Source organism: Typopeltis vanoorti, chromosome 10 (assembly GCF_054136105.1).
Source record: "Typopeltis vanoorti isolate ZY-2024b chromosome 10, IOZ_Tvanoo_1.0, whole genome shotgun sequence".
Lineage (NCBI taxonomy): Eukaryota > Metazoa > Arthropoda > Arachnida > Uropygi > Thelyphonidae > Typopeltis > Typopeltis vanoorti.
The window spans coordinates 95,759,643-95,775,453 of NC_143558.1; the positions used below are offsets into that span (position 1 = coordinate 95,759,643).

General features: G+C 35.4%; 1 protein-coding gene across 2 annotated transcripts in view; it reads right to left on the reverse strand.

Annotated features, from left to right (window-relative positions):
- The window catches only part of Sym (symplekin scaffold protein), a 649,809-nt gene that overhangs the window by 103,337 nt on the left and 530,661 nt on the right, over positions 1–15,811 (reverse strand). For both annotated transcript variants that reach the window (XM_090398863.1, XM_090398864.1), the window contains one exon: positions 3,885–3,972. In XM_090398863.1, coding sequence (XP_090254989.1) covers positions 3,885–3,972 — 88 coding nt within the window. The remainder of the gene's footprint in view (positions 1–3,884; positions 3,973–15,811) is intronic.

The following is a 15,811-nucleotide window of genomic DNA, read 5'->3' on the forward strand; positions in this document are numbered from 1 at the left end:
TCTGCCTATTTTCATTGTCTTTGTCTTTTTATTGCTGACCTTCATACCATATCTATTACAACAGCTATTCAATTTAGTCAGAGAATCTTGCAGACTTGTAGCAGATTTATTTAGAAGTATAACATTATCCGCATAAAGCAAAGAGCTGACATTAACATCTCCAATTTTGATATCAGGTTTAATACCACATTCCTTCATAATGTGATCCATATAGATAATGAATAACAGAGGGGATAATGTACATCCTTGTCTCACACCAGATTTAACATTAAACCATCTTCCTGTACTTCCTTCAATTCTAACTGCTGACTCAACTCAAATAAAGACTAAGTATTGCTTGATATAATGCCCCACTGATACCATATAACTGCAGCGTATTGAATAGCTTCTCTCTTGGCACCTTGTCATATGCCTTTTCCAAATCGACAAAACTTAAATACAGATCTTTGTTATATTCCCATGCTTTCTCGACTATTTGTCGTAAAGTGAAGATCTGATCCTGACAGCCTCTATTTGGCCTGAATCCAGCTTGTTCTTCACCAAGCTTTTCTTCCACATTTCTTCTCAACCGTTTCTCAAGTATACTTGCATAGATCTTGCCAGGAACACTCAGTAGGGAAATACCTCTGTAATTCTCACATTCAGTTTTATTTCCCTTTTTATATACGGGTACTATGAGAGTTCTACTCCAATCATCGGGAATTCTTCCCTCTGTCCAGGCTTTCTGAACTATGCAGTGCAGCCACTGTAAGATTCTTATACCACCATACTTCAGCATTTCTGGTCAAATATCATCTACTCCTGCTGCCTTTCCACATTTCAAGCCTTTGATGGCTTTTTTCTACTTCAAGTATGGATATGTATTCCTGACTGCATGCCTGGTCAGTATTTTTTATCACTGTGCTGTCATCACTGCTTGTTTCATTTAGCAGTTTTTCAAAGTAATTACTCCATACTTCAAGGATATCTTTTTCTCCCATTTTCATGTCACCTTTATCATCTCTAATTCCTTTTACAGCACTCTTTCCTCCATTCCTAAGCTTCTTCAACAACCTCCAGAATATTTTGTAACCTTCTTGATACTTATTTTCTATATTCTTGTCAAAGTCCTCCCATGACTTTTGTTTAGCTAGTTTTACACACTGTTTAGCTTTCTTACATTTGTCTCTGTATTCTGTAAGAGTAAAAGCTGATGACTTATTTGCCAGGAACTTTTAATATGCTTTCTTCTTTTCCTTCACTGCCTCTTTAACTTCCTGCGTCCACCAGGGAGTTCTGATTTTTTTATCCTTCACACAACCTCACCACATGCCTCTCTGGCAGAATCAATCAATGTTTCCTTCAGAGTTTGCCACTGAATCTCCAAGGTTTGATTCCTGTTCTCAAACTCTTTCATTTTCTTTTCAATAATATTTCTGTATTTTAGTCTACAGTTCACATCTGAGAGCTGCTCAACTTTTATTCGCTTTAAAACTTTCTTACATGTTATTCTTTTCAATATGAAATTCAATTTTATCCTGCTCAAGACTAAATAGTGATCACTTCCAATTTCAAATCCTCTGTACACTCTGGTGTCCTGCACCAGGGAGAAAACATCACTATCAACAATAACATAGTCAATGAGACTTTTTCTTATTCCTAGCCTCTTCTCTCCATGTGAATTTGTGCACATTTTTATGTTGGAACATGGTGTTAGTAATAACCAGTCCATGTCCTGAGCAGAAATCCAACAGATATTTGCCATTATTATTAGCTTTCCTCTTTTCTCCAAATTTTCCCAAATATTTTTGTATGTCTCACAATCATTTCCTACTCTGCTATTTAGATCTCCAACAAGGACCAACTTTTCCTTTTTCATTGTGTCAGTTGCTTTTTCTAAAGCCTCAAAAAATTCCTCCACTTCTACCTTAGTAGAACCTTCTGTGGGACCACACAAATAAGTCTCATTGTCCAGTTCCTCATTCTCATATTTGCCCACATTACTCTACTTGAGACTGACTGCCATTCAAGAAGATTAGCCTCGTATTTTGTGTTGAATACTATGGCTACTCCTTCTTTTCCTTAATTGTCATTGCCTGAATATAACATTTTGTATTTATTGCTCAGAAAGATCTCACCAGTTTTGGTCTTTTTTGTTTCCGTCACCCCTATTATGTCGATCTGGTACTTATCTAATTCCTCAGCTAGCTCCATTTCTTTGCCATTCAGGCTTCTTACTTTTCTTTTTTAGTAAAATCTAAAACAATCCTGAAAAAAAAAAAAAATTTCTGTGCATTCCTATACAGTGGATGAAAGAGAGACATAAAAAGCTACTATTCATGCACGGTTAGTTATTCTGAAATTCAGATTTATTAACACATATTTGTAAACCTTTGAGTTTAGTGCAGAGCATCAAACAGTTATAATTCTTCAATTTCTGTAGAATCCACAATGCGCTAGTGAATGAATACATCCTTAATCACAATTAAATCAATGTTTCATCATTGATGTTGATCACATCATCATCATCTGGATTAAATGAAGAGGTACAATTTATCAAGCCAGTAAGCACAGGAATAACATTAAACTTAACTGACTTGAGCATAGCAAGATGTTTCATTCCTAATGATACAAACATGTATATAGAAATTAAAAAAGAAATTAACCTAATATTTAAGTTATAATGGACTGAAATTAAAATAAGTAATCTATGTTAAGTTGTCAAATTGGATAAAGAACTAAAATAAAAAGCTACAAATGATGTTAATATCAATAACTGGACATATAATCGATGTTAAGCAGCTGAATATTTATTGACAAAGAATTAAGAACCCTAACAGTTATATGTTTTTAGCATTTGATTTCTGATAGACAAATTTCTCACTACAGTCGATTATTTGTAGATAGTGTCTTATTTAAAATGGAAAATGCATGAGCATGAATCCATAATGATGCCACTATAAAGAAAAATAATAAAATAAAATCATTTGGAATTCATGCAAGCAATTATTGACATTAATGACAAGAAAAAGCATAGAGTGCTGACAGGTTTCCACGAATGGCTGAAGCACTGACTGCTTACTTCATATATCAAAACAGTAGTGCAAAAGAAAACTTAAAGAAGATAAAGGATTTAATTTACCAAACTAACTTTAACAAAAAATGACTGCTTATAACTCTAAGAATCTTTATACCCTGACCACCGAAAAATATGAAGCAAAATAAGAAAATCAGAAGGACATCAGCATTATTCATGTTATCAAAAAATCAATAATATCCTAAAAACAAAATTGAAATATATACTTACACCAGGCACTAAATCAATGGTGCCTGCTACTCATATTTGATAACACGAAGCATGCAGATGTCCTTCTGATTTTCTGATTTAAATATTTTTATTTTTTGTTTTGTTATTGCTTTTTTATTTTTTATTCTTATTTTTCTTTGGTCTTTGCTTATTAACTAAATTCTTCTTGCATTCTAAATGAAAAACTAATTTAAAAACCACTAGGCCCTGACAAATTCAGCTTCCAGAAAACAAAATGTGAAATTGTGGGACTAAACAATTAATGCAAAGGACCATGAATCTTAGTATCTTCAAAACAATAATGACTTGTTAAGTTTGTAGCTCTTTGTTAACTTCTGAAGATGTTATCAACATGTATGATAAACTGACCTAAATATAATTAATAAATGATATTTATTTTCTAAAAGCATCATGAATTCTCCAAAAATTCAAAATGTGTGTAATGTGTATGTGTAATATATAAATAAATAATATACTAAATGCATAATCTCAACTTTCAGAAGTAAATAAATTTTGTTAAAAACTATTCATATCTTGTTAAAAATCATATGACCATAGAGTGCACAGATAAAGTATTTATTTAAGTTTATAAACTCACCATTGCAACCAAGGAGGCGATTAAAAACTTCCTTAACAACAATTGGATTCAATTTAATGAGTTTGGGTAGAGCAGCTATCACTTCTTTCTATATTAAGGAGAAAACAGTTTAAAAAATAAAATTAATATTTAAAATCTGTTTACACACCCAATTTTTTGTTGTAGAATTATATATCATAGTAATATATATGTATGCATACTAATACCAAATCTTTGCTTACCTTGTTTTCTTAATGGTTGATATTAAAATTTCACATGTTTTAATTAGTTAATTAAAGGTTACATTCAACAATTTCTTTCTTGAATTGGATTTAAACAGTATTGATGCGAGCACAGATTGATAAGAAAATAAATATTTCACTGGTATTATATCCAGCATCTTCAGAGCACACAAACTTTGCTTGTGTGCTCTGAAGTTACAAACGTGAGCCACCCACAATCCAGTGTAACAGTGGGGCTAGTATAAGTAATTGCAGCATGCAACACACCAAGACTAAAGTCCTAATGAGGAGCCATCTAAGTAAAAAAAAAAAAAAAAAAAAAAAAAAAAAAAAAAAAAAAAAAAAACAGTAGTCCAAAGTTTTGAAAAAAATAAAATAAAAATAAATAAATATTAATTTGGTCTTAGGATGACTGTCTCCCAAATCTTTCGTAGATTTATACAGCCATACTTGTTAAGGTCTGGAGTATGTTTTAAGGTTTCTGTGCAGAAAAGTACTGCACAGAAGATATCTAGACCCTAGATATCTTTTCAGATGTGCCTTTCATGTATGGCAATGGTGATAGTTTTGTTGTAGTATTGGGGATTATAGCCATTGGTTAGGAAGGAGTGATGCAGGTGAGAAAGTCCATTTTGAGAAGGGTGATGGTGTGATTGTTTGTGTAAATATCTCCCTGTATGTGTGGGTTTTCTATAAACCAAAAATGATAAGGAACCTTCTGGAAGACGTGTGATCAGTGTATCCAGGAAGAGCAGGCATTCATTGGCTTCTAGTTCCATTGTAAAGTGGATTTTAGGGTGCTGGCTATTTAGATGAACTAAAAATGTATGCAATGTGTCTGGGCCAAGTGGCCAAATAGCAAACACATCATCAACATAATATAGCCAGAGACTAGGTTTGAGAGTGGCTGTGTTGATAGCTAGCTTTTCCAGATGTTCAATGTAGAAGTTGGCTAAGGGGGGAATCCCATAGCTGTCCTATCTAATTGTTTGTATATTTTCCCTTTCCATGTAAAATAACCTGCCTGTACTGTGAATTTAAATAGCTGAAATATATCAGGGGGAAATTGTGAATTTAGTAAGTTAAGTGTTTCAGTCAATGGTACATTAGTGAATAATGAGGTGATATCAAAACTCACCAGTAGGTCTGAACTATTTAAGGTATGGTTTTCTAAAATACTTTTTAGGTGGGTAGAATTTTTAACAAAAGAGGGAGAATTGTTTATGCAAGTGGCTAGTAGTTTGGCTAAATGTTTAGCTAGTTTATATGTAGAGCACACAAAATTTGTTTGTGTGCTCTGAAAATGCTGGATATAATACCAGCGAAATATTAGCTTTTAACTTAAGTATAAAGAGCTAATAAGCTTCATTTCGGCAATGAAAACATTACTTAAATTAAGGGGATATTAAATCCCACATAGTTTTAAAACCGAATAAGAAACTCAAAGATTGGAATCAGAGAGTTTCTTGCTGAATATAGTAAACTATAAAGTATCGGCGACACTAGCGTTAGCCAATGCAAGTGACCCTAGTACGTAGTACAATACCGGACAACTCGTTGCAAAGGTGGGGGAAGTTCAGATCGCTATTCTTAGGTATTTTCCATAATGTAAAAACACATTTCCTAGGAAATGTATGCTGTTATTACATTATGGAGGGAGGTCACTACCCAGACCGGTTTCAGCCTTTTTTGAGGCTTCATCAGTGAGTAGCTAGACCTAATACCAAAGTGTATAGCGAAAAGAACTTATATACTCTGCGAATGAGTTTTCCAAACAGGTGCAACCATTAAGTTACTTAAGTATAAAGAGCTAATAAGCTTCATTTCGGCAATGAAAACATTACTTAAATTAAGGGGATATTAAATCCCACATAGTTTTAAAACATTGTTTTAAAACTATGTGGGATTTAATATCCCCTTAATTTAAGTAATTAGCTTTTAAGTTAATAAATAGTTATTTTCTTATCAAACTGTGTTAGCATCAATACCGTTTAAATCCAATTCAACATGTGTGACGAACACTAAGCCTACCAACACGGTTAAATTTCTTTCTTATTACAAGTCAGAGGTAAGAGAATCCTTTTACTCTCATCAAAATAGCTATAAAAATTTCAATACATGATGAAAGTCTAGGTCAAACTATCATGCAATCAATGATTAATTATTGCAGAAACTGAATACGGGCTGTATGTGTGTGTGTGTGTGTGTGTGTGTGTGTGTGTGTGTGTGTGTGTGTGTGTGTGTGTGTGTGTGTGTGAGTGTGTGTGTGTGTATATATGACTACTACTATTAACTCAGGGTTGGGATATGTTCATTTTTAATATTAACCAACTTAAAACCCGAGAATTATAACAAAATGAGATTTATTTGAAACGCAACATGTTTCGTCGAGATTGACTTCATCAGGCGTTAAGAGCATAGAAAGATATTAAAAGACACTGAAAATAACATTGAGACACTCTAAAGCTATACAATTATAAAGTTATAATATTCGACCGTGAATTACAGTTATTATGAACTTGAGCTATAGTCTGTGTTAAAGTTCTATTGTTGTACACTTGTGCGTGTGTGGAACCACGCGATCTCCAGTATCTGATAGTAGAGCTGAAAGAGTCAGGCAAATTATAGCTGAGATTATTGTTCATATGAAGCGGGTCCAAGGCGATTTCTTTTGACTCCACAATGCGACGTTCCACCTCATCATGGCAAATGTGTAGGTTTGAAGTTATTGTCCAATTTACTTCATGTTGGCGGCTTTTGTTGTTTGTGTTTATTGAAAACAGGACATGGCCCGACAGAGCAGTTGCTCTGGTTCTCTTATAAGCAATGTCTCTCTGGTGCTCCTCGAGACGTAGTAGGATAGATTTCTCTGTTTGCCCATAGTAAGGCTTTCCGCACTCACATGTGACCTTGTATACACCTGGGAATTGTAGAAGGTTGTGAGATTGTTTATAGTTGTTGAAACGTGATCTTATTTTTGGCAGAGTCGAGAAGCACGTTTGTATGTTAAACTTCTTTAGGATTCTACTCAGCTTTTTGGATAGTGTGCTGATATATGGCAAGATGATATGATCTTTGGAGTCGTCCTGTGTCTCGACGTTGCTACGTTGACGGTGGGATAATTGGTTGTTAATACTTTTTAAAGAGTAGCCATTGTTTTTAAAGGTCCATTTAAGATGTTGTAGTTCTTTTTTTATATATATATACATATATGTGTGTGTGTGTGTGTGTGTGTGTGTGTGTGTGTGTGTGTGTCTGTGTGTATAATGTCACTGACATCAGTGACAAAGAAAATATAATGCCAGTAAGGTGTTGAGGATATAATACAGAAAAATTTCTTCAGGTCTACTTGCAAGCAAGTATACAGACGTTAGCTGCCTTCTAGATAACCCAGACTATAATCTGTGTAAGGTTCTTCTTCTACTATGAAAATTACTTCTCTGAGGCACTCTCAGCCTCAAGTCCTTTGGCACAACAACAGAAGTAATCTGCAGAAGAGCTCATAACAATTTTCCTGTATATGATTTAGTAGAGCCTCCGTAGCTCAGTCGGTATAGATGAAGCCCTTTGGTTGGAAAGACCTGGGTTTGATTCAGTGACGTGAGAAACCTCTATCTGGTCTCTTTCAACGAAAGAAGGTGAGTTAGCTGGTCTCATATGGAGGTAGGGGGTTTTTTCACCTGGAAACTCGGATTTTTTATCCCCCAGAATAGGCAAACTGGCCCTGTGAACACACGCATCTACAGACATAGGACACACAGGGAGGCATGGGGTTAACCACCTTATCGAGACAGGTATTGTTTGGAAGGGCTAAGGACAGCCCCATAACAGGCCACTAGGCCTAATATGTAAAAAGGAAGAATGACTTAGCAAAGAATTGTTACTATACATCCAACAGGCTTCTTCCAATTTTCAACTTACTTTGCACACCAACTATAAAGGTGAAGCAAAAAGAAACAAATTACATGCCATAAACACAAACCTCCTGAAATCTTACAGATCCACTTCACAAATAAACAAGTATTAATTCTAACTTCAGTAATATCCATGTTCATCTCCAATCTTCCAACCTACACTTGTTTTTCCTCAAAAGAAACTTAACTTTCAACTTCTTGCAGCCACTACTCATTTGATCAGTGAGTGAAGAGATGAATTACTCTTTCAATACAAAAGGTCACATGTGTACATATGCTTATTCTAATATCTCATGTTAAGGCATCCATTTTAGCAATCCAGTGAGTTTTTTTTTTTAAATGGTGTATTTCTGCAGTCTAACTAACCAGTGGATCTGATAATAATAGAAGTATATATGACAACATTGGGACACAATAAAGATGAAGTGGAAGAAATCTACAAACAAATTGAAGGACTATTGAGAAAGGCAAAAACAAAGGAAAATGTTGTGAATAGGAGGCTTGAATGCATCAGCTAGAGAAGAAAAAAACACCTGACATCAGTGGAAAGTTTGTCCTTGAAACAAGAAACAAAAGAGGACAAAGACTAATAGATTTCATTAAACAAGAAAACCTTATGATCATTAACACTTGGTTTGAAGCTTCCAAGAGGAGAAGATACACTTGGAAGAGTTCAGGGGAACAAAAAAGATTCCAAATTGACTACATCATTGTAAAACAGCAATACAGAATCAACTTAAGAAAGCTAAGGCTTTCCGAGGAGCAGATATAGGATGTGACCACAATCTAGTAATGACAAAAAGCCAACTCAAATGGCAAATTCCAAAAAATCCCCAAAATAGAAAGAAATGGAATGTAGAAATTTTATAAGAAAAGGAAAATATTCTGAGATTGCACCAACAAACAGATAAACAAGAGAAAGAACTGGGAACCACAGATACTGATACACTCTGGAAAGGCTTCAAAAAAAAAAAAATAATAATAAAAGGAGCAGTAGAAGAATGCATAGGAATAAAACCACAAGAACCAACAAAGCCATGGATCACTACTGAAATACTAAGTAAAATGGAAGAAAGACGAAAATGGAAAAATATTAACACAACAGAAGGAACATGATGTATAAAAAGCTCAAAATGAAGTGCACAGAGAATGAAGAGAAGCTAAAGAAAACCGGTGGAATCAACAATGCAAGGAAATAGAGGAAACAGAAAAATAAGGAGGAAGTGAACTATCTTACAGGAGGACAAAGTATATTACACACAAAAACAGAAGTATAACCACTTTTGTGCTAAATGACAAAGAGGGACACCCAATAACAGACCCTGACATAAAGAAGAAAAGATGGCAAAAATATGTACAAGAACTGTATAAAGAAACAAAACCACTCCTGCAACTGCCAGAATGGAAAGACAAACTCATAAATGATAAAATGCAAATTACTGGTGACGAATTCAACAATGCACTCACAACTATTGTAACGACTAAGGCATAGTCGTTGCAAAACAGGTAAAAGATAAGGTATACCAGCTGATCACTGATATTTTTGAAAAAGGAATATGGCCAGAGGACTTTTTACACTTGCTGATGGTACTCATCCTAAAAAGACAAAGCCAATAGAATGTATCCATTACAGAAAAATATGCTTAGTAAGTCAGATGTCAAAAATACTCCTAAAAATGAGAAAAGACTGACTGGAATCAAAATCTGAAACCTATCTTGAAGAAAACCAATTTGGTTTCAGAAAAGAACAGGGAACCTGGGATGCAATTCTGGCTTTAAGGCATCTTTAGAAAAAGGACGACACCTGTATATATGCTTTATAGACTATGAAAAGGCATTTGACATGGTCTTATGGCATAAACACTTCCAATTTTTTGAGAGATAGGAATAGAAGAACAAATAATAAAGTTGATCAGGCAACTGTATAAACATCAAACTGCAGTAGTGTCTCTGCAAGAGGGTTGGTCATCACAACCAGCTAAAACTGAGAGGGGGTGTAACACAAGGCCTACTCTCCCCAATCCTATTTAACATTGTTTATGAGGGAAGCTTTAAATAAAGAGTACAGAATTGTGATAAATGGCAAAACAGTAATTTTATTAAATTTGTAGATGACTAAGCAATAATAGCAGGTTGCTTTAATGGACTAGAGAAAATGATGAAAAGAATAAATAACAAGAAGTCTGAATATGGCATGAGAATAAACTTCATGAAAAGAAAGGCAATGATAATAGGAAGGAAACCCCATACTGTGAATATCAGAAAATGAATATTCTGAATGTGAATATTCACATATTCAATAGAAGATAAACCTATTAAACAAGTAACTTCTGTCCAATACTTGGGACAGGTGATCACAGAAGATGCACGTTGTACAAAAGAAGTGAAATCAAGAATTGCACAGGCAAAAAAAGCATTTTATGATAAATATCACATACTCACATCAAAGCAAATTGACATCAAACTACAAAAAAGACTAGTAAAGACATTTGTCTGTCCAGTCAGATTATATGTGTCGGAAACCTGGACACTCCTTAAACAGGATCAGAAATACCTAGTCCTTTGAGATATGGTACTGGAGACGATTAATGAAAGTGAGTTGGAAAGAAAAGAAAAGCTGACAAAGTTCTCCAAGTTAGCAAAGAAAGAAGTGTATTGGAGACCATAAAGAAGAAGTGACTCAAATGAATAGGACACCTATCCATTTGAGCATAACAATTTTCTCAAATATAAGGGATAACAATTTTCTCAAAACAGTAATAGAAGAGAAACTTCTGGGTAAAAGAATGTACTTCATCAAACAACTATGTGAAAATTTGGGAAGATGTAGAGAAATATAGAGAATCACTGAACACAGGAACAAATAGCAGGAACAGTGTGCTACAACCAACCAGTCCAAGGACTGGTTGGTTGTAGCACACTGTGAGACTGTGTAGCACACTGTGAGACTATGAGTGCTACAACCAACCAGTCCAAGGACTGGTTGGTTGTAGCACTCATAGTCTCACAATGATGATCTTCTAGATCTTTGGTAATGTGATGCAGTTGGATTTATTTAGGTTTGGAAAAATTTGTAGTTCTGTGGCAAATTCCAGGAACAGTCACTCTAATTCTTATCTGCTTCTGTATAAGAGAGAGGGTATTCCTTGAATCTGATGATCTGTAACCATGGCATTGTCTACCACACGAATGGCTGTAGTGCAGATGATGGACATATTTTCTGTGTTCTTCTAGACTGATATTGCCAGTTCTTCACAGTTGTCTGATTTAAGTTTTCAGCAGCAAGGGATATTATAGATCCCAGGCATAGCTTGAAGGAGATCTGTATGTTATAATACCCTTTTAGAATGTCTGCAACTTTTTATGACACTGTGTAGCACACTGTGAGACTATGAGTGCTACAACCAACCAGTTCAAGGACTGGTTGGTTGTAGCACTCATAGTCTCACAATGATGATCTTCTAGATCTTTGGTAATGTGATGCAGTTGGATTTATTTAGGTTTGGAAAAATTTGTAGTTCTGTGGCAAATTCCAGGAACAGTCACTCTAATTCTTATCTGCTTCTGTATAAGAGAGAGGGTATTCCTTGAATCTGATGATCTGTAACCATGGCATTGTCTACCACACGAATGGCTGTAGTGCAGATGATGGACATATTTTCTGTGTTCTTCTAGACTGATATTGCCAGTTCTTCACAGTTGTCTGATTTAAGTTTTCAGCAGCAAGGGATATTATAGATCCCAGGCATAGCTTGAAGGAGATCTGTATGTTATAATACCCTTTTAGAATGTCTGCAACTTTTTATGACACTGTGTAGCACACTGTGAGACTATGAGTGCTACAACCAACCAGTCCAAGGACTGGTTGGTTGTAGCACTCATAGTCTCACAATGATGATCTTCTAGATCTTTGGTAATGTGATGCAGTTGGATTTATTTAGGTTTGGAAAAATTTGTAGTTCTGTGGCAAATTCCAGGAACAGTCACTCTAATTCTTATCTGCTTCTGTATAAGAGAGAGGGTATTCCTTGAATCTGATGATCTGTAACCATGGCATTGTCTACCACACGAATGGCTGTAGTGCAGATGATGGACATATTTTCTGTGTTCTTCTAGACTGATATTGCCAGTTCTTCACAGTTGTCTGATTTAAGTTTTCAGCAGCAAGGGATATTATAGATCCCAGGCATAGCTTGAAGGAGATCTGTATGTTATAATACCCTTTTAGAATGTCTGCAACTTTTTATGAGGTGCTATGGATGTAGGGTGTAGCAATGGAGTTTTTGAGTACTGGGGGTGAGGTTGATGGAAGGGCAGAGAACTCGTTTGATTTTGTGAATGGGAAAGCAATTGGCTAAAAACATAATAAATCACGAATGTAACTGAATTCATTGGAAAGGCCAGTGAGATCCCAGCAAGTGGTTCTAGTTCTAATTGCTAAGGTTTGATAACACCATACTGTTTGCAGGAGTGATGATATGATGAATGTAACTTCTAGTGCAGGCAGGTATAGACAGAAAAGGATAAAGATCCACTGGGAAGCCAAATGACTAAACTGTCTAGAAAGGGCAGATAGTTATTGTTTTAATTTTCAGCGGTGAAATGGATCCTCGTGTTGGCTATTGAGGTGTCATCAATGTAACATAGCTATATTGTGGTTTTGATAGGGGGAGCATTTATGACTATATTTTAAAAATGTTCCATGAAAAAATTGGCCAGGGGGAGAAAGAGAGCAAGTTATGGATGTGCCTTCAAGTTGCTTGTAGATTTTTGGCTTCTATATAACATAGACAGAATGCATAGTCAAAATGAATATGGCAATTAAGTCAGGGACAGTGAATGTGAATGATTTCTGTGGTATCTTTTAGAAGTACAGTGATGAACAGGAAACTGAGGTTAGTGAGATATCATTTGTCTGGTGTTCAAGCATATATGCTGATTGTTATACATATTGATATTTTAGGAAGGAAATGACAATGCAGATAATAGAATAACTAAATAGATTTAATTGTTATTTTAATATTTTGCCAAAATCAGATTAGCATTGTCAGGGAACAATAAATTGGTAAAGATATATGATCACAGGCATTAACAAGTGTGACTGAAATAAAAGAAATGGAGAAAATGTTTATAGTCCTAAATTGCATTGCCTAGTGGGCTTGTTTCGTGAAGTTGATTCCAGAAACTGACTTCAGTTGTTCATCCTAGTTCCCTAATGAAAACAGTGGGAATCCTTGTTAGCAGGATTCAACTTGCCCCTTCAACAACCCAAAAAATTGATTTGGATGCATTGTAAATCTGAATAATTCAAGAATGTCTGGAGAAAGGGTGGCTTTATGCTTTATTATATAGTCTTTATAGTGGTAAATTGGTATACCAAGACAAGAAAAAATATTATTATTATCATTAAGAGAGATCTCCACGGAGTCAGGGCCTCATCAAAGAAGGCCCTGACTCATACTACATGCACCGGCTATCATACTTATTCTTGAATTCATTCACACTGCTTTTACACATGACATCCAATGGCAGTCTATTCTAATCATGCATCACTCTATAAGATAAAAATCTAAATTCTTAGCAGCATTCATTCTCAGCTTCTAAGGATGCTCATGTCCTTTCCCCACCTTTCATAAAATAAAATAAACAATTCCATCAACTGAAGTCCTGTATGACCCAATCATATCACCTCCTCTTTCACCTGTTTGCCAGTGTCAGCAGTCTACAAATTCTCAATCTGTCTTCATAATCAGTAATCCACAATCCTAATATCATTTTTAACAGTCTACTTTGCCCTCACTCCACTGTATCAGAATCACAACAGAAACCAAGACATCACGCCTGTGCACTATAGTCCATGTGAGGTCTTATCAAGGTCTTAGAAAGAGGAAAAATGACATCCTTTTCTTTACATGTCAAAGTTCATTTCAGCATTGCAATTATCTTTTGAGTTGTATTTGCAATCTTTGCTACATAGCCCCTAAACTTTAACTTCCTATCTACTAACATTCCAAGATCCCTAGCCTCATCAATTTCTTCTAGCATAATCCTACCAACATAATACAACATTGGATATCTAATCATGCCAGAGTGCATGACTTTACATTTACTGACATTGAAATGACATCCATTTTCTAAGACCCACAATTCTAGCCTATTCAAGTACAGGCAGCCCTCGGTTTATGATGGTTCAATTTACGGCGATTCACAATAATGCCGGATGCCTGTGCGTGCTTTCTTACTGTAGTGTGGTCTGATTGAGAAACGATGGTAGCAGGCACTCTAGTGTTTACCGAGCTACTACGACATATATGTACCAAACATAGTTTTACTGTGGAATCTACCTAATTGTTCTATTTATTTTTTTTTCATACGTACGTATTTAAATTGATAAAGTACATAATTACATACCATTTCTGATAAAAGAAGTGCAGAAAAATTAGCAGAACTTGGTGTTAAGAAGGCACGGAAATCAATCACACTTGAAAAGAAGATGGAAGTGATTCGAAGAATGGAAGATGGCAGACACGTGCTAATGTCTGTAGAAGTATGAACTTAGCTCCATCAACTGTTACTACAATTATGAAAAATGTAGATAGAATAAAACAGTCTGCGCAACAATCTACGGCAGTACTAAATGCAAAACATGTAAGTTATAGCAGGGGTAAACTTCATGAAAAAAATAGAAAAATTATTATCATTATGGGTGGATGACTTGAATCAGAAAAACATTCCTTTGATGCAGGCTGTTATAAGAAAGCAAAAACGATTTTTGAGGATCTTAAAAAGACAGATGGAGGTGAAGAAACATTTTTAGGAAGCAAAGGTTGGTTCGTGAGATTTAAGTCTCAAAGTAAGTGCCATAGTGTCAAATTATGTGGTGAGGTGGCAAGAGCAGATGTTGCGGCAGAGGCTGCTTTTCCTAAAATATTTCAAGACTGTGTAGAACAAGGAAGTTATCCTCGTGATCTCATTTTTAATGTTGATGAGACTGGGCTCTACTGGAAAAAATTGCCATCATGCACCTTCATTTCCTGTGAAGAACGTTTTTTAAAGCTGCAAAAAATAGACTTAAGCTTTTGTTGGGTGCAAATGTCTCCAGAACCTTGAAGCTTAAACCAATGTTGGTGTACCATTCACAGACACCATGCACCTTCAAGGGTCTAAAAGCTATGCTGCCAGTCTATGGAACAAGAAAGCTTGGGTTACACAAGATGTTTTTATAGATTGATACACAAATTATTTTTGTCCTACCATGCCCTGATTCTGTAAAGAAAATGATTTGCCAGCCAAGGCATTGCTTCTCTTGGATAATGCCCCTGGACATCCTCAAAACCTTGCTGAAGTAAGAACAACATTGGATGTCAAGGTTGTTTACATGCCCCCCCAAGCACAACATCGCTTTTGCAACTGATGGATCAAAGGATTATATCAATCTTCAAAGCCTATTACCTCCATATAGCATTTATGGAAATGGTAAAAGTCTTGGACACTTCAGGAAAAACTATTAAAGACTATTGTCGGTCATTCGATATTTTGAAGGGCATTAACAACATCAAGGCAGCTTGGAACTAAGTGTCAGCAGAGTGTTTAAAAGGAGCATGGCAAAAACTTCTTCCAGCATTTATGCACTGAAATTAATGGACTTTGAGGAATTAGTGCAAGAGGAGAATGTTATTGAAGACATTACCCAGCTTGAGCAAGAGGTGGGATTGGACGACATTACAGCTGAAGATGTGACAGAAGTCTTAGAGAGCCATGATAAACCACTTTCCAATGAAGACTTAAAAGA